The sequence below is a fragment of the Lotus japonicus genome, chromosome 1 (assembly GCF_012489685.1).
Source record: "Lotus japonicus ecotype B-129 chromosome 1, LjGifu_v1.2".
Taxonomy (NCBI): Eukaryota; Viridiplantae; Streptophyta; class Magnoliopsida; order Fabales; family Fabaceae; genus Lotus; species Lotus japonicus.
In genome coordinates, this window is record NC_080041.1 from 56,660,769 (window position 1) to 56,683,494 (window position 22,726).

The window sequence follows — 22,726 nt, forward strand, 5'->3', positions numbered from 1 at the left end:
TCCACCGCCTGAGAGGTTGCAGCATGATCGCCGCGCCGGCTAGAAGCATGTAAGCGCCGGTGTCTATCCTCAGTAGCCCCCACATCCTCACTAGCTCGAGACCTCTTTCTGTTCTTCATTCTCACTATATATTTAGAGCAAACATTTTCTAAATAAATTCACTAAATAAATTATAGTCTCTCAATTACTAAATCTCTCAGTTAAATCTCTAAATAAATTCACTAAATAATTCACTATCTTAATTATCAATTTAAAAACATTTTCTAAATTAATCAAGCTAATTAGATTTTTGCTTAAAGACTAAACAGACCCCAAATACGGAAATTTAAGTTCCATATCGAATACGAAAAATGATGTTCCATATCGAATACGAAAAATCATTTTCCGTATTGAACCAGAACCTCCATTAACGACATTGCTGAATCGGAACTCGCCCCAAAGCCAATTTATACCATTTCAGCCAACATAACCTCTACCTAAGCATCAATCGACTACCCTAGGGTTGAAAGATTCACATAATTTCAAGTTAAATGGTGAAAATCCAAACTTACTTACCTCTAGGTTTCAATGCAATGAATGGGGAGAATGGGTTTGATGAATAGCTTTGATGGAGATGATGGAACCCTTTCCAGATGATGATTCAAGCGAGGAATGCGTCGGAGATCGAAGATTGAAGAGCAAGGGGAGAATGGGTTTGAAATGAGTTTGGAGAGCGCTGAAATGGGTTTGAAAAAACCCCTGTCGTTTACATACGAATATAATACGGAAATTTATCTTCCGTATTGAATACGAAATTTAATTTTCCGTATTTTATTAAAAGGAGGCTTTTCAATAATTTCCTCACTTTAAATGGGACGCGGAGTCCCATAGGGGGCCCCAAACCCAATTCCCGTCACGGTACAATAAGAAAAACACGAAACAAATTAGGAAATTATTATTTTTTGATAATTAAATTAGGAAATTTATTATCTTAACACGACACAAAATATTTTATATACACATACATATATAACTAAGCAAAAATTGGTAAAATCATTCATATCTTCTCTCTCATGCGTTCTTTCTCTTTCTCATTTTCTGTGTGTTGTGTTGTGTGTGTCGTTGAAGCCTAGAGAAGAAGAAGAAGAAGAAGAGAGAAAGCAACATGGTTTCAACGAGACGCAACAGTGGATCTCTCTCCGCTTCCAGCAGCGCCAAGAGGCCTTCTTCTTCCGAAGACAAGCCTCCTTCTTCTCCATCGTCCAAGCGCTCAAAGGTTCTTTCTTTCTAAATCCACCATTTTTCCTCCAAGATTCGCGTTTCTCATTCCTTCCGATTTTTCCTAGGCTGACAATGGTGCTGCCGCCTCGGACAAACCGATGCCGCCGCCGCCGGACAATTCCAAGGAATTCTCCACTCCTGACCCCCCTGCCGATCCCGGAGAATGCGGCCCCTCCGATGCTCAGATCGCCTCCGCCGCCGCCGCCGTCGCTTCTGATGTCAAGGCCGAGGCCACGCCGCCGATCGCCGACGGTATGCTTCGATTATTGTTATTTATTATAAATATAGTAACAACAAAAAATAATGAAAATCACTTTTTTTTTTTTTACTGTGAAGGTTCTTCACCGACTGTGGTGGCTGATAAGCCTAGGGCTTCGTTCTCTTCGTGGAGCTTATACCAGAAGCAAAACCCGAATGCCGAGTCTTCAGCTCCATGGTGCAGGCTCTTGTCCCAGTCTGCACAGGTGATTCATTTCTATATGAATTAATGTCTGACTGATTGTAGTAGTTAGTTGATTTTTGATTGCTCACTCGAAATTTGTTTACTTGGAATTGTTTTTATTGTTAATGCAGAATCCAAATGTTGCTGTTTGCACGCCGAACTTTACTATTGGCTCTAGCAGAAATTGCAACTTTCCTTTGAAGGATCATACTATGAGTGGGAATTTATGCAAGATCAAGCATACCCAGGTACATTTTAGGACTAATGCGGGATTTTGCGGTCGGGATTTCGATAGTTAGTGAATATGCGGGCAGGGTATCAGGGCAGGGTATGGTTAGGCTTTTCCAAGCACACACCTTGGCACTTGCTAATGGATGGTTTTTTCTGGTTACTGCTTGACATGTGTTTGTAGACCATTAGATGCTTGTCCGGAGGTGTGTGCTTGGTTGCCTTCTTTCCTTTTTTTTAGTTTTCAGTTGTTTGGGGTGAATATCTTAGGATATGTATGTGCAGTATGATTACTGTTGTTTCTCGAAATGATCAGCGTGAGGGAAGTGCTGTGGCTGTGTTAGAAAGTACGGGTAGCAAAGGATCTGTGCTTGTGAATGGGACACTTGTCAAGAAAAACACCAGCTGCATGCTTAACTCGGGTGATGAAGTGGTGTTTGGTTCGATGGGAAATCATTCTTACGTATCCTTTTTGTCTTTTCATTTGAATGCCGTTCTCCCCTCCCTTCTTGCCCCCATTTTTTAAAGGGGAGTTAGCATAAATTCTTACTTCCCTGTTCTGAAGTTGTCAAGTCTATTTTTCTCTTTATGCATGGGTTTCCTTGATTTATTTTGATCTAGATTTTTCAGCAAGTAAACTCTGAGGTTGCAGTCAAAGGTGCAGACGTTCAGAGTGGTGTTGGTAAATTTCTGCAGCTTGAAAGGAGAGCCGGAGACCCTTCTGCTGTGGCTGGTGCTTCTATTTTGGCTTCTCTATCTAGCCTCAAACAGGATCTTACAAGATGGAAGTCTCCATCTCAGACCTCCAGTAAACCTCATCAGGGTACTGATGTTTCTAGTCCTTCTGTTCTCCATGATTATACAGAAACTGAGCTTGATGGTCTGGAAGGCAACTCAGCTCCAAATGTAGGGACTGATAAAGCTGCTGATGTTGGAGCAAGCGACAAGAACTCTCCTATGGATTGCGATCCCGATGATGCGGGCACAGAGGCTGGCAATGTAAACCTCTCTGGGGTGAATGATTTCCTAAGGCCTTTCTTCAGGATTCTAGGTGGATCTACTTGTAAACTGAAATTGAGCAAAAGTATATTTAAACAGGTATTGGAAGAAAGAAATGGGACGAGGGATGCGCAAGCTGCATCAACTTCCGGGACATCTGTACGCTGTGCAGTTTTTAAGGAAGATGTTCATGCTGCAATACTGGATGGAAGAGAGTTAGACGTGTCCTTTGACAACTTCCCGTACTATTTAAGGTATAAATAGTCAATGCCTCAATGAATTTAATGTAGTTTTTGGCTTTGTTTTGATAGTGTATATATCTGGTGAATTTCAAACTGTCATTCTTCATTGTTCCTTTTCAACTGTGTTATATGTGCCAGTGCTTTTTAATTATTCTTTTAGGTTTTTATCTGATATTTTATGTATATTCATTTATTTTATATCTCTATTAAATTATGATTCAATTTAATTTGAAGAGTAAAACCTCACTTTAGTCCATAGAATTTGATGCACAATTTTTTGGTCCCACTCCCTCCACCTATTTATAAAATATTAAATGATTTGAAGGGCCGTGAAATTGTGTTATGTGACAAATTAGATAGAATTTATCTGATTTTAGTTCAATTGTAATCCAATCCTATATTTTTCTCATTTTAGTTCAATTGTGTTCTCTAAACTCATATTTGTCTCATTGTAAAGTCAAAACTCAATTACTTGTTAATAGGGCCATCAAACGAACCCCTTTTCTGAAAGAAAAACATAACTTACCTCTCTCTACTCCATCAACTAAAAAACCTTTCAGCCTTTTTTATTAACCCAAGACATTTCACTAAATACAGATAGAAGACTTCTCGTACATCATTTTTTGAGTACATAGGTTATGATCATTATGGATGTCAGTTAGAATAAATGGCCTAGGGAAGTTGGAAAGTTTCCATATACTCTATGTTGTGAGCTGAAGCAAGGAAAAGAACTGTGTTGATTGGAGAAGAAACATTGTGCATATAAAAAGGAAAAGATTTAGCTAGAACATGCTTGTCAATAGCGCGCTAAAGCGGCGCTTTCACGGTTGTGCGGGGCGGAAAGGTGCTCCCTCTCGACGACTTCCGTAGCGGCGGATGGCCATCACGGTGGTCGCGCGAGCAAAAATGGTCAGAATCGCAGCTATGGCGGCGCTATATCTCTGCTACACGAATTAGGGTTCTTTGAAAGAGAAGGGTCCAGAAAGACAAAAATGCCCTCAGAATTAGAACATGGGGGGTTATTTGTTGGGGGTATTTTTGGTTTTTGGGTTCTGTTAGTTGGGGTATTTTTGGTTTTTTGATTCTTTTAACCTGAAGAGGCTCTTGAAATCGTGTTTTTCAGAGCAGAGCCGCCTTCCACCTTTCTTCCTCCTCCTCCTCCTTCGTCCTTCTTCCACCTCCTTCCTCCTCCTCCTTCTCCTGTGTAGCGACCATCCCGCTTTGCACTATACCGCTATAGCGATTTTACTATGCTCCGCTATCCGGGATTGACAAGCCTAGAATAGTTTTAGGTGAATTGAAATGAGAGAACGCCATGTGCCTTGTAGGGACAATTTCTTTATTAGTATCTATTTGATTCTCTTCTATTTATATTTATTGTAAAAAAAACCATCAACTCTGGTTACTTTTCTACTTTTAGAAAATATTTATTTATTTATTTTTTATATTTATAATCTAGGGTGCTGCTTTTAGTAATGATGGTTTGGAATCAATTTGTTAGCTTTTTCTTGACCTCCAATGTCTATTGCTAGGACTTGGTAGTGGCATAATCCTCGGCTTTTAATTTTGGACAAGGTTTTAAATTGTCATCTTTGTTGTGTTGTGGACAATTGCGGGTGTCCCCAATCACGGCTTATTTGGAGATTGCAACTATATCACTTGATGTGACCTGCAAAGCAATTTAATACCTGAATTTTGATGTATTTATTGAAAATTCTGAGGCTTCGTTTTACTTTAGATTTTCCTTATTTGTGTGACTTGATGAGTCTGTCATGCCGTCATTCTCAATTTTTCGTAGCTTCTTTCTTTGATCATTAACTTAAATTTCTGATCATACTTATATATCTTTGCAGTGAGAATACAAAAAATGTCCTGATTGCAGCTTGCTTTATACACCTGAAGCATAAAGAACATGTGAAGTACACCACAGATCTTACAACCATAAACCCTCGTATTCTACTATCTGGACCTGCAGGTGTGTGGGTGTACAGTACTGCTACCCTTCTATATCTCTTTATTTAAAAATTATATTTTGGTTTCAACTTCTTTCTAGATTTTTAACTCATTGTTTATCTCAATTGCAAATTTTTTGTTTGCAGGATCAGACATATATCAGGAGATGTTGGCAAAAGCACTTGCAAAATATTTTGGAGCTAAATTGCTCATATTTGATAGCCATTTACTTTTGGGTGTAAGATAAAGTTTCCTTGTTGGTCTGATATTTGGATTAATCCATCCATACCTCTTTTGTTTTTGTTTTGTTTTTTTATGGATAGGCAAATGTTAGTAGTTGTTAGTTCCTTCACCAGGGTTTGAACCCTGGCCCCTTCATTCTTCATTCCCCCCAAGCTCTTACCACTTGAGCTAACCCCCCACTTGTCCCCAAGCATACCTCTTTTGTTGGTCTGTCATTGAAGTATTTTTCTTACTTATAATGAATATTTCATTGATTTTGTGTTGATACTTGATAGGGTTTATCTTCTAAAGAAGCTGAACTGCTCAAAGATGGATTGAATGCTGAGAAACCCTGCAGCTTCTCCAAGCAAAGTCCTACAGCTACAGACATTGGTAGGAGCATAGATCCATCAGCTAGTGAGACAGATACACCTAGCTCTTCAAATGCACCTACTCCATGTGGCCTTGAATCTCAGCCTAAGTTGGAAACTGATAATGCACCGTCTACCTCCGGGACCACTAAAACTGGCTTTAAACTAGGTAGCATGCTCTTCTTCTTTCTTCAATGAGCCTAATTTTTATCACGAAGTGTTGTTTTTTATTATATGTAATCCTGCAGGTGATAGGGTAAAATATAGCTGTTCATCTTCTGGTGTCTTGTATCAGACATCTTCTCCAAGGTACAATATTGTAAAAAGTTGTTCTAGATTGAGTTGTTGTTAATTGGTACACATTGTTGTGCAACCTTTTGCATTTATCAGATCAACTAGAGAATTGGAATTGTCTATCAAGATCACATATGGTGGTCTATCTTTTTATACATGATGTATTAGTGTACTAGAGTAGTGGATGGAGTTTTTCCCCCCCAAATTTGAATGGTGGTAGGACAATATCCTCACTCATGAGTCATGACTATGGCAATCCAACTTTGTGGCTTTTCACCTAAAATAGCTAATGATGTTTTAATGGCAGATGATGTTGCGGCCTATGATAGAAGAGCATGTTGGCTATAATAAGAAAATAATATAATATAATGCATAACAAAAAATGTACTTATAAACTGCAAAAAAATCAGATAAAATATAAACTAACGCCCCGTTTGGTACGTTTCGCAAGATAAGATCTGATATTACTATTAGTACATGACTTGATTTGATTGTAAAATCCATAGTAGTCAATCCCGGATCGCGGCGCGTAGCGGCTGACCCTGAAAGTGGAATAGCGGGATGGCCGCTATTGTGATTTTTAATATATAATTTTAAATGATTAATAGTTTTTAAAAACTAAAAAGAAGTTTAAGCCTTAAACTAACAAAACATCAACAAGGTAAGAAGAGGAAAAACAGAGGGAAAGAGGAAAAAAATTGGGTAACAAGAGTAAAATTAAAATATAGATAGCAAAAGAAAAGAGAAAACAGAGGGGGGGGGGGGGAATAACAGGGTAAGAGGAAAAGAAAAAAAAACAGAGCAAGTGAGCAACTCACCTAAAGATGGAGGTCGAGGTGGTCACCGAAGGAGCTAGTCGCTGGAGAATGGGTGGTCGCAGCCTCGCAGCAGTGAGCTTGAAGTGAGAGGGAGAGGGGAAGCGGCTTGAATGAATGAATCCTAATTAAGAATCAGAGCAAGTTCTACTTTGCCCCCGATAATTCCAGCCGTCGTCACAATAGCGCCGCGAGGGAGAAGTCAATATTGGGACTGCCGGAATTGCGGCGATCCCGGTCGCGCCTCGACGACCGCGACTGTGATGTGCGACACAATGTCTTCAGAATTGCTGGGAGCAAACCTGCGGGGGCAAACGTGGCGCGACGCTGTCCCACACTATTGACTAATATGGTAAAATCTGATAAAATTTAACTGTATATAGTGTTTAGTATGACGTTGTACAACATATTGTGCCTACAAGGTAATAAATTTTATATTTGGTGCTGCAATTTGTAATAGGGTGAAATATTTCTTTTACAAAACTATCATTTTTACTTAAAATATATTTGCACCAAATCGTTTAGTTATATCTTATATGTATTTTCAAAGAAAAATGTTCACGAATCCTAAAACATCATAATGACTATGTTCATTTCTTAAATACATATCATGGCTGCATAAGTAGCTTAACAAAATTTAGTAAAAAATAGGTTGGCTAGTGATAAATTAACAAAAAAAAGGTTCTTCAGCCCTGAATTCTTATGATGGTTTAAGCTTATATTTATACATGTATGCCTAACAAATATTTTCAAGAGTCATATAGGTTAATTTTTATTATCTCTGTATTCTATATGATTGATTATTCAATTTTAAGTTAATTTTTTATGATTTATATTTGTAGTTATCTTTGTATTCTATATGATTGATTATTCAATTTCAAGTTAATTTTTTATGTTTTATATTTGTAGTTAATGAATTTTTAAATTTTTTTATATTTAGGCTAAGTAACATATTGTCTCATTTTGTTTTCACTTATTTATAAATTAGACCAAAAAGATGCTAATTTAAGTAATTTTTAATAATCTGATATAGTGTTATTAAATCGCGATCGCGGACCATCGCGGTGAGCCAAAAATCCGCTATTTCGGCCGCTATTTGGCGGCGAATAGCGGGAATAGCGCGCTATAGCGGCGTCGCGATTAGCCAAAAATCTGCTACGCTATAGCCGCTATTTGATAACACTTATCTGATATTAAATTATTTTTATTTGATCCTATGTACCGTGCAGATATTTAGCTATTAATTTCTATGCACCGACAATGTAAAAAGTTTTACACCATCATTCAATCACAACCTTCCATTTTCTATTTTAGATATTATTAAATTCAAAATTAATTGTGAACTAACAAAATGGAGGGATGTGATTGAATGATGGTGTAAAACTTATTTACACCGTCGGTGCATAGAAATTAATCTCTTTAATAAAATTAGAGTATAAACATGTTAGTTTTATATATTTAATGAATATATTAAAATTTGACATTGATTGTATTTACAAATTTAAAATTAATTGTTGGTTAAAATAGTTGATTATATTTAGAATATTTAGATATGTAATAGGAATTTTTTTATATGAGCTTATACATCAAACTTTATCAAGTTTAATCTCACCCCTCAAGACATGATTAACTTATGTATCATTTTAATGTATCATTAGGTGTGATAGATAAACTTATACCAAACAACAAATAATGTCGTAATGTATTGTATAAGTTTACACAATCTTATATGGCATGGCAAACAAACCCATATAATATATTTCTAAAATAATAAAGTAGAAATATATTGTAATAGATAAAATACACCAAAAGGATGTGATTTTGCACTTCACTTGCCTTTATCTGCACGGCAGCCCTTGAGGGACAAAATGATAGATAAAGAAATGAATAGGACAGAATAGAGAATAAAATATCGAGAAATAGACAGTGGAATTGAGAGCAGCAGGGTATTGAAAACAGGTCACTGATACCCCAGTTGTTATTTTAGGCGACTAAGACGCTATTTCTGCCACGGCTGTTGAAACTGCTATAATCGCTGCCATGTTCCACACCATAGGCAATGTATATATTAGCTTCGTTTTTTCCGGCTGTGAATCAGTGTTGTCAATTGCGGATCACGGAAAATAGTTGAAAGCCGAAAATCTGTTATTTTGAGCCCTCAGAGTGGAAAATAGCAGAGAATGGCAGATAGCAGTGAGCCCTCAGAGCGCGACACTATATCGCCACGATATCTGCTATTTGACAATGCTGCTGTGGATAAAATATATCATTGACATTGAAAAAACCACGGTTTAAAAACCCGACTGGTCCTTGAACCGGTGAAGACATCTGCTCAAGGTTTTTAGTGGCTGAACCGGTAACAATGAAATAATATTTTAATTTTTTTATATATTATATAAGATAATGTTGAATAAAACACTCTCCACAACTTCATATTTCATGTTCACCTAGGGTTTTATAACCAACTATGCCAAATCCTCTATTTATTTTATTTTATAGTTAGAATAGTGATAATTAAAGTAAAAATTAAGTTGTGCGCAAGATTAGAAACTGCAAGCAGTTTCTTTTTAACTACTGAGAACCCACTCTGTAATTAAACTCCTTCATGGTGACATCAAGAATGGCACAATTAATCAGTCAAGGCCAATTTTGAACACAACACGGTCTTTATTTGTCACCGCCTCCTTTAGCCCACATATTCGAAGTTATGCTACATGTTGAAGCATGTTTATTACTTGATTATAGGGTGGGACCCACAGTAGTGACTGATGAGGCTCACAATGGGACACAGCACATCCGTTTTTGGAAAAAATATAGAAAACGACGTCATTTGGGGCACCTTAGTTAAATGCTCTGAACAGGAAACCACCTATTTTTACTGAGTTGACCGGTTTGTCTGGTTGTGACCATTTTTTTCGTTATTCTCGATTGACCATTTTCCTGGTTCCTAGCTGAACCGGCCGGTCTGGTTTTAATAACCATGTAATAAACTAAACCATTAACGGTAGATATGCTAACCGTGTCGCGATGGGGCTTTTGTGTAATTATTTAAATTGATCATATTTAAAACCAATGCTAATTTTATGGTGCTTCAAGCTTAATGGTTGCGGATGCTTAGATGTAATTCTATCTCTCTCTCTCTGTGCTTGGTTGTAAATTTAACGATTATTGTTTGGGGTGAAATATGATAGGAAAGAAAATGACAGGAAAGAAACTTGGAGGAATAGAAATGACATATAAGAAATTAATTTTCTTCTTTTCACCCATGTTTTGGCAGTCACATAAATGGAGTCCAAGTAAATGGCAAGAGATTTTATTTTTGTGTTCACCTATGACAAACTTCCATGAAGATGATATTTCTTGATTGTGTAATTTAGAATACTATATTAGCTTTATTAATCTTCTCTTTATTTGAATTTCTCTCCACTTTTAGTATTATTTTTAACAGAAAGCGCGTGCTTTTTTTGTTTGTTTAATTCCTCTATGCAACCCTTAATTTCTTAACAATTTAATGTAACTTAAACCTTTAATTCTCCCAGTACCATTTCTTCCATTTTCATCCAAACAAAGTGAGATTGTCTTATTGATGACATGCTTCACAATTGCATGTGTAGGGGTCCACCTAATGGAAGTCGGGGGAAGGTTGTCTTGCTTTTTGATGATAATCCATTGTCAAAAGTTGGTGTAAGATTTGACAAACCTATACCTGATGGAGTTGATCTTGGAGGTGCCTGTGAGGGAGGGCAAGGATATTTCTGCAATGGTAACCATACCTGTCTAATAAAATATATTTTTAGATCTTTATATTCTTGTTGTTCAGTTTTGTGTTTTCGATCTTGAAATTGTCCTTTTCTCTTTTCAGTCATTGATCTTCGGTTGGAAAACAGTGGCGTTGAAGAGCTGGACAAAATACTTATTAATACTCTGTTTGAGGTTGCCTTTTCTCAACTCTCTGATCTAATTACATTTTATTCTTATCACAATATATTGTGGTTTAGTCTTACCAAAGTATTTATATATCTTTTTGTTTCAGGTTGTGTTGAGTGAGAGCAGAAATGCACCTTTCATTTTGTTCATGAAAGATGCAGAGAAGTCTATAGTAGGAAATGGAGATCCCTATTCATTTAAAAGTAAGCTTGAAAAGCTTCCAGACAATGTCGTGGTAATAGGTTCACACACTCAAAGTGACAGTCGAAAGGAAAAGGTGATAATTTATGTTTTTAATGATAACTGTTTTGTAATTGCAATTCTAAAGTAGCATGTGCATTAACGCAATAGAAGTAGTCTACTATTGAAGAAAAAAATTAATAGCCCATGCAAGATAATCTGGGCAAAATTTTATATGCATAGCATTTGGTTTATGCACATAAAACTTTGATGAAAGAATGAATTTATCTGGTCCGAAGTCATGTATTTTTCAGTAGGCACGGGCTTTTTACATATCTGGTTGTTTTATTAACTGAGAAACATCTTAGTAGTAGTTGAAGTCTTGAAGTTACATTCGATATCCTAACTATATGATTCTTTGAATTTCCCTTGCATCCGTGGTCTAAATGGATGTGTAAGCATGTCATTGACATAATTACTATTTTTCTTGCAGTCACATCCTGGGGGTTTGCTTTTTACGAAGTTTGGTAGCAATCAGACTGCCCTTCTTGACTTGGCTTTCCCCGTAAGAAAAACATCTCCTTTTGAGTTCAGTCTTCTATTGCAGAGAGTGAAACAGGAATTAACTGTATCTATGTGTTTTGTATTTCACGTGCAACCTGGTGAAAGTTTTTGAGATTCTCTAGCTATAGTAACTCTCTCTCTTTCTCTCTCTCATCTCTCAGGATAGTTTCGGCAGATTGCATGATAGGGGGAAGGATGTCCCAAAGCCAAACAAGACTTTGACTAAGCTTTTCCCAAATAAAGTAACAATTCACATGCCTCAGGTTTGTACAGTGGATTTTATGCCAACGGTTTTCTTTTCTTTGTATGTAATTGTCAATTTGTTATATACCAATTATCTCAAAAGTTTATACTGTTCTGTGAAAATATATGAATAAAACTGTTGCTAACTGAACAATAGACAGTTTAAAGTTGGGAGCTGACTGTAAAAAAAGAAAGAGTAGGATAGGGGTGGTAGGAAAATTGTAAATGATGAGAGAGGCCTGGAACTCTCAAACTCTGTTCTTTGTACTGTACACTAATTTCCATCTCACTGCTGCATTTCCAAAGGGTTAGGTATTTAGGGTTCCAATTAATAAAAATAACTTCTCTTGATATTTTCTGAACCTGTTCTTGTCAGTTGTCATCTACCTATAGTTACCATGTGTTGAAATAGGGCAACAAGGACCAATCTCATTACCATTTAGTCATAGAGCTTTTATACTGTCATTAACCAGCTAATGATAAAGTTTAAGCTGTTGGTGAAGGTATATGTTAGAACTCAGAAAATCAGCTGTAGTTTATTGATAGAAGAACCCTAATTCCCAATTGGGGATTAGGGGAAAGATACAAGGAAGGATACCAAACACCTTCCCTAACCCAAGAGAGAACCACTTCTCTCTCAAGAACCCAATTCCTAACTGAATATCCGAATGATCCCTATTCTCTAACCCCCCTCTTATTTGTACTAACCCTCTAACTAACTGTCTAATTATGTGATAACTTCTTCACTTATGTGATATGTGAGTTCCTATCAATACTCCCCCCTGAAAATTCACCTTGTCCTCAAGGTGAAGGACAAATGACAAGCTACATCATGGAACAACTATCCAAACAATCCAAAAGGGACAAGTACATCTTCAACCAGGATCCCACAGCTTTAAGCAAAGAGTCCACAACATGTATGACTTGGAGAAAATGTTCACTGGGCTGCTGAAACGAACTCTGCCTAAGTCCCATTGCTGGAGAAACATTTTACCAATAAGCCAACTGTTGCAAGCAAGTTGAAGAAGCAGGGTAGCAGCATCTTCCAAAGCAAAACCAGATATGAATAAGTGGGTAGGCATCTTCCCATAACAAGCCCACAAATTCTCAAATTGACCACAACTTGAATCAGCACTATAAAACAACTCTCCTCCATGTGAACCAAACTGGAAGAAGTTCCAACTTTCACACATATGTTGATACTTCCAATTATGTTCCTGCCCCCAAACCCAGATATAGAACACAGCACTTTGACAACCCAAGCTTTGAAAACTAGCATCTAATTCAATGGAAGCATTAGATTGACAAGACATAGTAGCACTTGGTTGCCTATGAATTAGAAATTCTAGAACTAAATACCACTCCAAATAGTTTTGCTCCTTCTGTAAAAAGTCAGCCATGTATGATGTGTTGAGCCAATCCCTGGAACAATTGAAATAAATTCTCAAGCCATTTTCATACACAGTACCAATATCAGCTTGAAAAGTGTGAAGACACCCAAGGAATGCAATGTGGCCACCAATCTGCTGAGTATGACACATAAAGTCCATATCATTCCTGGCTGTTACTACTCCTCCAGCCCATTTTCTAATTTGGCCTAGGCCCACCCTCTCTCTTCCTCGAATGTACCCAAGCATTTGGGCCAGGCTTAAGTATCTCACTCCAACCTGAAACTTGTCACTAGCTAGGACATGTGTCCTGTCCACAACTTCAGAACATTTATTTGGAAAACTATTATTCTGAAAGACCAACACCTGTTCTTCTCTTCTGCCAATAGGAAACAAAAACTGGTAAAACAACTTTTGTGTTGAAATACTTGGCAGAGACTATTTGGACCATCCCTCTTTACTATCCACACCATCCCCTTAAGTGCAAAAATACATTTATACCCCCAAATATTTTAAAAAATAACTGCTCCAATTAAAAAAAAAAACCCTAATCCCAACATAAGGGAAATCGACGTCTGTTAAATTCAAAACCTTCCGCAATCCAGATAGCGGTAACTTCCGCTATCAAGATAGCGGTAACTTCCGCTATCAAGATAGCGGACACAACAAACGTGAGCATTAGACAAAACATAAGGGAAATCGACGTCTGTTAAATTCAAAACCTTCCGCAATCAAGATAGCGGTAACTACCGCAGTCAAGATAGCGGTAACTTCCGCTATCAAGATAGTTGTAACTTCCGCTATCAAGATAGCTGTAACTGTTATCTTAATAGCGGAAGTTACAGCTACCTTGATAGCGGACGTTACAGCTATTTTAATTGCGGTAGTTACCGCTACTAAGATAGCGGTAGTTACCGCTACTAAGATAGCGGAAGTTACCGCTACTAAAATAGCGGTAGCAATTAAACGTCCGCATTTTAAGTGGCGGAACGAACCAGAACCCACATATTTAACCCAGATTTACGGGAAAAACCCGTAAAAATCCCAAAATCTCACCTATTTTGAGCTTCTAATCTTCTCTTGATCTCACCCACTTATCTTCTACACTGATTTGGAGCTTCAAGGTGCGTGATATATTGATTTAGAAGATGAAATAGGGATGGGGGAAGGTGAGAGTGGAAGAGGAAGAAGGAAGAAGAAGGTGAGATTGTGAGAGTATTTTTTTTTACTGCTTTGTTTGTTTTCTATGTGGGGGGTATTTTTGGGATTATAAAAAAAGGGGATGGTGTGGATAGTAAAGAGGGATGGTCCAAATAGTCTCTGCCGAAATACTTCCACTCACCTCACGGCCAATTTGGTCAAACAGTTGACCCCAAGGTGTGACTTCCTCTGCCCTCCCTGCTCTGCGCATGAGAATTCTCACCGCCACGCCACTCGACACAAGCAGCGGCACCAAGGCAGAACTGTGACCACTCAACAAACCCAGCATACCAAACAAATCCGGTAGTTTCGCCGGCAACCATTTTGCCTCTTCCTTCGGCCTGCAAGGATGTCGATTCAACAACCCTCCTGCATGCAACACTCTCACCCCGACGTGCGGCGGTTTCGGTGGCGGTCGTTGATGCGATTGCGTCTTCTGTGGTTGCCGGTGCTCCGCCGCTGGCGACACCTTGGCCCCTCCTCTTATCAGCGCCGATGGCGGTTGGTGATTGCGTTTCTCCATCACCTTCGGTAGTTGATGGATCTTTCGTCGTCGACTCCGCCGGTGTCCAATCGTCTTCCCAACACCTCTTCTTTCATCCATTGCTTCAAGATTGAATTGATGCACCACGGATTTCAGCGATTCCTTCCCCCTTTGATCCAACGTCACCCCCTGCATCTGAAATGATAAATTTTCCCTCATCTCCATGGGCGACTGTGGTTGTCTCTGAGATTCTTGACCCAAAATGTTGTTGTTTGCGTTCTTGGAAGCTTCATTCTTGCTTCCGATTTCTGTTTCTCCTCTCTGCTGGACCACCACCACCTCTGCGATTCCTGGTTTCCCTTGCGACGCCACCACCGTGGTTGATGCTCGCTCCTCCTCCCCTGTCAATTCTGTTACCCTCAGCGACGCTACCACTGCCGCTGTTCGTTCCGCCTTGATTGCCGTCTCCGTTGCCTCTGATGCCGCCTCAGATTCTCTCTGCGCCGCCTCTGCTGCTTCGAATTCGCGCTTTTCCCGTTCCCTATGTTTTCTCCGCTCTTCAAGTTCTCGCAAGCGGTTCTCTAATCTTAAAATTTCTTTCTCAAGTTCAGGGTTTGCAACGAATTGCACCCCCAATTTCTTCCCAAACGCTGCAAGTCGTAACTCGTTCACCGCGGCCCTGGCTTCAAGCGACTCCATTCTCGCCCTAAGTTCTTTGCGATCCTGCTCCATCGAACACAGCACAGGGAAATCGTGGTTCAGGCACCAGATCGGTGCTCTGATACCAATGTTAGAACTCAGAAAATCAGCTGTAGTTTATTGATAAAAGAACCCTAATTCCCAATTGGGGATTAGGGGAAAGATACAAGGAAGGATACCAAACACCTTCCCTAACCCAAGAGAGAACCACTTCTCTCTCAAGAACCCAATTCCTAACTGAATATCCGAATGATCCCTATTCTCTAACCCCCCTCTTATTTGTACTAACCCTCTAACTAACTGTTTAATTATGTGATAACTTCTTCACTTATGTGATATGTGAGTTCCTATCAGTATATGAATGGTATTTGTATCTTAAATAATGTTCATTATATGTTTCCTGATACAGGATGAGACGCTTTTAGCATCTTGGAAGGATCAACTCGACCGTGATGTCGAGACTCTAAAGATCAAAGGAAATTTGCACCATTTGCGCACGGCAAGTATCTTATCTGTATTTGTAGTTTTAACTCACTGTTTCATGGAAATATTTTTTTGTGCTTTTATGTTTATTGTTCAAAACATTGCTTTAGTGTTTCCTTTAGTCTCATTTTCACTGCGGATCTTAGCTAATTTACCCATTGGGCCATCCCTTTCCAATTTGGTACTATTACTTGTCAACATGTCTGCCCAAATGTTATGTTTTAGATCTGAATGTGTTATTATTTTTTTGGATTGGAACAGTGTTATTGGACTCAGATGTAATAAACTTTGTACTTGACTAGGATAATTCTGAGCTAGAACTTTAATGGATGTAATCTTTGGACTTCTTGTTCTAAGGCTTCCCAGGCAAAATTTTATTTTATGTTGCCGACGAATAGAATTCATGGTCAAATGAATTATTTTGTGGATAATGGGAACTTCCATATAATTTCATATGGCATTATTTTCCTTTTAATGAATGCTAGATATACATGCCTTGACTACGATAAACAGATCATTTTGCTACATGTTAGCCTAAGCCTTGCTGTTATTTCTTTCGCTAAATCCAGTCTGTCCTCACACAAATGCTGAGGCTTATCACTACACTAGGTCTATTTGTTAAAAATAATGCTAGGTTTGTATTGGAGTCTTTGGTTGCTGGCAATGCAATTAATGGCTATATGCTGAATCTCTGAGATTACAGAAGGCTCTTTATATAGAGCTAAGAAGCTTCTCTAGGAAGCGTATCTAATACAGCTGTAATAAGACTAACTATCAAGTATCAACTATAACTGAGACTAATCTATGTGTAAACATATTATCTCTATTACATGTAAGATTTAGAAACAAGATTCTAATTTTTTACGCCTTTATGGTGCAACTTTAGATTTTTAGACGAAGTGGGTACTAATGCTGCAGTTTATTTCATTTTGTTCCACAGTTCTGATATTTACACAAGTTTTCCTGCTTTTTGTTGTTACTGTTTTTGTGGAAGCTTTTGTTTTGCATGTACCTATGATCGTATAAGCTGCAAAACATGGACTTAAAGTAGATGGGTGTAAGCACAAATGAACAATAAGATAGTGTATGTTGTTGACTTGCAGGAATTGTATAGGTTTCTCAGACAGACTTTGGTTCTAGTACTCATATGACAACATAGGCCATCGCAGCTAATTTTTTTTCTCTTTTAGGAAGTATATGAGTTTCTCACGTGAAAAAATACACACCACTGTCATATTGTGATGTAGACTGCTAATCTGACGAACAGGACACACCTTAAATAACAATAAGCTAAACAAACTTTTAGGGGGAAGTGGTAACAAGGGACAATGGTTAGTCCATACAAGGAAGAAGAGAGCGACTTAAGGGGTGATTTAGTTGTCACGCCAGTTAGTAGCTAGTTAGGGTAACTGATATGAATGATAGTCCATTCTGTTATGAGGGGGCATTCTTTTGGGTTAATTCTGGGAGGGAAACTCCTGAGCATGTAAAGGGGAATTCTCCTTCTGAGGAAGGATGTCCCTTCTTGTTTCAATAGTATTGAGTTTCTTTGCCTAAAGTGTGAATTCTTCTGTTCCCTATCTCTCTGTATTTGGTTGGCAGTTGTATGTCTCCCTTTGTGTCTTGTGCTGTTTTAATTGGAGCTGTTAACTGCCTTCTGTCAGTTTATATTCTGTTTACTTTCCTTTTTATTTCGTTAAGTCATCATGTTCCAACTTCCGAGGTTTCACTCTTCATATTTGACAATGTTGAACTTTGTAGTTATATTTTTATGCATTCTAAATTATAATTTCAGTTATGGCATTCTTAACTTTTATTTTAACTCTAATTTATCAAATTTTGTTATAGGTTTTGAGCCGTTGTGGGATGGAGTGTGAAGGACTTGATACATTGTGTATTAAGGATCAGACAGTTACAAATGAAAGTATGTTCTACCACTGAGTCCTTATGGATTTTCTGCTTAAATCTCTATCCTAAATCTTTTTGTCTATATTGCAGATGCAGAGAAGATAGTTGGTTGGGCTTTAAGCCACCATCTCATGCATAATTCTGAAGTTGATCCTGATGCGAAGCTAATGTTGTCATGTGAGAGGTAATTATTAGTTTTCCCTGCTTGTTATTTGAAATATTATATACAATGTTTTTACATTTAAAGTTATGTTATTAATCTTTGATTATTCTTTCTGTTAAACAAATATTATTAACCAGTATCGAGTATGGACTTGGGATCTTACAATCTATCCAGAATGAGTCAAAGAGCCTGAAGAAGTCTCTTAAGGTGATTATATAAACCTTTGCTGCATTAATTGTAGAGATAGTGTCATCTGGTAGTTTCTTCTCACGTTAGTACCTTGATGTTATTCTGTTGGTAGAGTTTGACCAAGTTAGTTCACCAATGCTGTATTCTGAATCATTTTGCTTATGTTTTATGAAATTAGGATGTTGTAACAGAGAATGAGTTTGAAAAGAGGCTTTTGGCTGATGTAATTCCACCTAGCGATATTGGTGTTACTTTTGATGATATTGGAGCTCTTGAAAATGTCAAGAACACATTGAAGGAGTTGGTGATGCTTCCTTTGCAGAGACCTGAGCTTTTTTGCAAAGGGCAATTAACAAAGGTTTAACATATTGAAATAAACTCTATTTAACTTGCAGTCCTCTTTGTGTCTTTTGATAGTTGAAGTTAGATCCCGTCATCATTGGCTTTTCCTTTCCATTCTCTTTACTAGTTTTTAATTTGCTTATAGGCTGATTTTATTTATGTTGCTTTTGAATTTTTGATGCTCTGCTCCATTCCCCACCTGAATAGAGAAGGGGAAAAGTACATGAATAAGCTGATACTTGTTATATATCTCTTTTTATTTGTAGCCTTTAGATATGAGAAGGAATACTAGCAACACACTTCTTACACACACTATAATACATTTTCTACTAGCGGTTCATTTTCTTAAAAGTCAGTTTAGTTGACTGATAAATAGACCAGTTTAAAGAGTGTGTTGACTTTTTAGATGATGGACCAATAATAAAAAATGGGTTAAATTGAGTGTTACTGGCTATTAGAATTTGGAATAAGCCTAACTTCCCGTTAAGCTAAGTTAAGGGTGAGATTGCCCATTTAGCCATATTTGTAGTCTATGTGAGACCTTAATACCCCTCATTTTCACGCCAGGGTTGAACATCTAGAACGTGAAGTTTGCAGGACTGGATATCTGTGGGTGGTCCATTTATGAGCAGCCCTATAAATGGATCTAGGATAGGTTGTGATATCATATTAGAATTTTGGTTTAGCTTAACTCTACCTGAAAAGCTAGCTTAGGGGTAAGGATTGCTCTACCTTTTCTATGGGTTTATTTAGCCATAATTATAGTCAATGAGAGACCTTAATAATTGGCATTCCTCATATGTGATTTAGGCGTCTCTACTAGATATGTAGCATATGTTTAAAATTGGCATGAAACCATGAACACAAATGCATGTGATACGTAATTGGTTAACTGATTTTACATGATTTTTCAGACCTTTGCTTTCCTAACATAGAATTATATTGTTTTTTCCAGTAAAAATCGCGATTACTAAAATTATGCTATAATGTGGTTCACCCGTTGTGAAAATAGTACTCATTTTGATTTGTGTGGTTGTGAATTACCTTTTGCTACAGCCATGCAAGGGTATCCTATTATTTGGTCCACCTGGAACAGGTAAAACAATGCTTGCAAAGGCAATTGCTACTGAGGCCAGTGCAAATTTCATTAACATTTCCATGTCAAGCATCACATCTAAGGTTAGATTTGCTTCGCTGGGTGTTTTTTAATCCCTCTTCTACCATTTTGTTTCTCATTTTAACTCTTTTTCTTTTCCTCATTTTGACTTAGTGGTTTGGTGAGGGCGAAAAATATGTGAAAGCTGTTTTCTCACTAGCAAGTAAAATTGCTCCTAGCGTGATATTTGTTGATGAAGTAAGCCTTTTCCCAAGAATGATGTTAGTCTATTAATTCATCAGCTGTAAAATAAATCAGTATAAACTAAAATGGCTTCTTTTATAGGTTGATAGCATGCTTGGCCGAAGGGAAAATCCAGGGGAGCATGAGGCCATGCGAAAGATGAAAAACGAATTCATGGTGAACTGGGATGGATTACGTACGAAAGATACTGAGCGTGTTCTTGTTCTTGCAGCCACTAATAGGCCTTTTGACCTTGATGAGGCTGTCATTAGGAGGCTTCCTCGGAGGTGAATATTAGGAGGCGTTTTGACTTTTGTTTCTTCTTTTGGCTGGTCTCTTTTTTTGAGTGTGTATGTTCGGGGGAGGGGGTTAACGGCACTAGGATATGTTGAAGCTTTAATCTTTGGTCTTCTGCAGATTAATGGTAAATTTGCCGGATGCTCCCAACAGAGAGAAAATATTGAAAGTTATACTGGCAAAAGAGGATTTGTCTTCTGATATTGATATGGGTGCAATAGCAAATATGACTGATGGATATTCTGGAAGTGATCTTAAGGTTATGGTTGCTCTTTATCCTCTTCCCTATATTTTTTAAAATTAAAGGTTTTGGGTGCCTTCATGCTTGCTCTTCTATTGCAGAATTTGTGTGTAACTGCTGCACACCGTCCAATTAAACAGATATTGGAAAAGGAAAAAAAGGTATGAGGAATTTGTGTGTAACTCTGCAAAATGATGTTTTATAAGCTTCACGAGGTCATTGTTCCTCACTATAACCATATACTTGGGTATAACATGTTTGATACATGACAGGAACAAGCTGCTGCACTCGCAGAAGGAAGGCCTGCTCCAGCATTAAGTGGGAGTGAAGATATCCGACCTTTAAACATGGAAGACTTTAAACAAGCTCATCAACAGGTATGTGAAACATATATCTCTTACCTCTTCAGCTCTTCAGACCTCCAAAATGAAATTAACTTTATGTCGCCGTATGGGAGCAGGTATGTGCAAGTGTTTCCTCTGAATCCGTTAATATGACCGAGCTCTTGCAATGGAATGAACTATACGGTGAAGGCGGTTCAAGAGTAAAGAAAGCACTCAGCTATTTCATGTGAGAGTGTCTACTTTGTACAAATGTTTCTCCCATCACCGCCTGTGCCTGAAGCCTGCATGCATATTTGTAGTTTTGCCTGTCTTAGAGGCTTTCAGGGCTTTGCTTGCTGCTGAGCCATTTCGTTTTGTAAAATGAATTATAGGTTTTTTTTTTATGTTATCCTTTATTACCTGTGGGATGGTGGGTTTTGAAAGGAGTGGAGCCTTAGTGCCCTGGAGAATTTTGGCCAGGCTCTGCTTTTATTTTGTTCCTCATCCCCTGGTCGCTACCATAGATTTGCTTAAAGTTTTTAACATAAAAAGTATCATATTACCCACCCTGTGAAATATTTATTGACATTCCCTAATGGAATTTACTGAAAATAAGCATTTAGATCATGACTATTTTCTGATAGTGCTTGCTTTAGTTGCGAGTTTCTTATGAAGATATATTTGACTTGGAACCGTGCAGTTTTACTACAAATTTTTGTTAAATTATTTTGTATAACGTCTTATATTCAAACATAATGTGATATTTATAAATCATTTGTAGCATTCAGTGGATAGATATAGAGCTTGTGGGTATTGCTAATATTTGGTTTTTAAACACGGGCAGTGTCCCTCTGTTCAGAAAGATTTTTGTTAGCTTTAGAAAGTTAATGTATTTTTTGTTAATTTTTTTTCAATTATACCCTCATTTAATAAATTTTCTTACCTATCACCTTTTAATTATCCAACCATAACTACTTTCTATCAACTATATTCTTCTCTATCTACGTAGAATTTAATAGTTGCATATGATACTAGTAAAATTAAGGCTTAATTCCAGTTTGGGTCCCCCGTGCTTAAAACGTGCGGTCAAGCTCCCTGACGTTTCTAAAACGTGCGATCGAAGCTCTTTCGTCCATATCCGTCTGGTTCCATCTGTTGACCAAATGGAGCTGCGTCCACGTGTAATAAAACGAGCGAATTTACTCCCTGATCTTTCATCTTTGTGCAATTTGCCCCCCTAATGTTTAAAACGAGCGAATTTACTCCCTCATGTTTCAATAAAATTTAAAATAAAACAATTTAATTAAAAAACTAAATAATCACCAAGGTCTACCATATACAACCAACCCCAAACCACCACCTCTTCCTTCTGAACTCACAATCTTCTTCTTCTCCTTTAGATCTGAACCTGCTATTTTCCATTACAAAACCTACATCTTCAAAATCAACATCAATTTTTTCTGTTCAAATCCCTAAATTCCAACTCTCACAACTTCAGTGAGGACATCATCCTTAAACATGTAGAACGTCACTCCCAGTATGCTCACAAGGAACGTTATCACCTCCTGCAAATCCCCTAGTTCCACTCTCCTTTCTAGGTTTCGTTGCTTTGATGATTTCTGGGTTTTTTGGGTAGTAACTAATGGCTTGCTGCAAATCTGGATGTGGCTCTGAGGTTTTGCAATGACCACGAATTTCAGCCAGAGAAGGCAACAATGATTCTGAAAGATGAACGGGTGGCTAAATCTGATGAGATGAAAATGACTTATCTCTCTCTAAATTTTATGAGGTTTTACCTCCTCCCATCTTCCTGGATTTCTGGTTTCTTGCATTATTTATGTGTTTTTTTGTTTGTGCTGGATCTGTTTTTTCATGAAAGATGGAGAGAAATGTGAGTTTGAAAGTGGAAGATGAACTAGGGAGAAAATTG

The 22,726-nt window shown here is 37.8% G+C and overlaps 1 protein-coding gene across 4 annotated transcripts; it reads left to right on the plus strand.

Moving 5' to 3' along the window:
- The first annotated feature begins 1,033 nt into the window (after positions 1 to 1,033).
- LOC130730870 (uncharacterized) lies at positions 1,034 to 21,423 on the plus strand. 4 transcript variants are annotated; one of them, XM_057583016.1, is made up of 28 exons: positions 1,034 to 1,255; positions 1,326 to 1,512; positions 1,597 to 1,724; positions 1,834 to 1,950; positions 2,247 to 2,393; positions 2,552 to 2,944; positions 3,029 to 3,183; positions 5,025 to 5,146; positions 5,271 to 5,362; positions 5,643 to 5,886; positions 5,966 to 6,026; positions 10,441 to 10,589; positions 10,689 to 10,759; positions 10,860 to 11,030; positions 11,427 to 11,498; positions 11,659 to 11,760; positions 15,921 to 16,010; positions 17,843 to 17,918; positions 17,993 to 18,086; positions 18,203 to 18,272; positions 18,433 to 18,612; positions 19,653 to 19,775; positions 19,867 to 19,950; positions 20,038 to 20,222; positions 20,353 to 20,491; positions 20,575 to 20,634; positions 20,746 to 20,850; positions 20,934 to 21,423. In XM_057583016.1, the coding sequence occupies exons 1-28, from the start codon at positions 1,145 to 1,147 to the stop codon at positions 21,045 to 21,047; spliced, it is 3,642 nt and encodes a 1,213-aa protein (XP_057438999.1). In that variant the 5' UTR covers positions 1,034 to 1,144; the 3' UTR covers positions 21,048 to 21,423. The 4 variants fall into 4 exon arrangements, with proteins under 4 accessions (XP_057438999.1, XP_057439008.1, XP_057438992.1 ...); XM_057583025.1 differs by having other exon boundaries at positions 2,552 to 2,929; XM_057583009.1 differs by having other exon boundaries at positions 2,552 to 3,183.
- Positions 21,424 to 22,726: the final 1,303 nt, after the last annotated feature.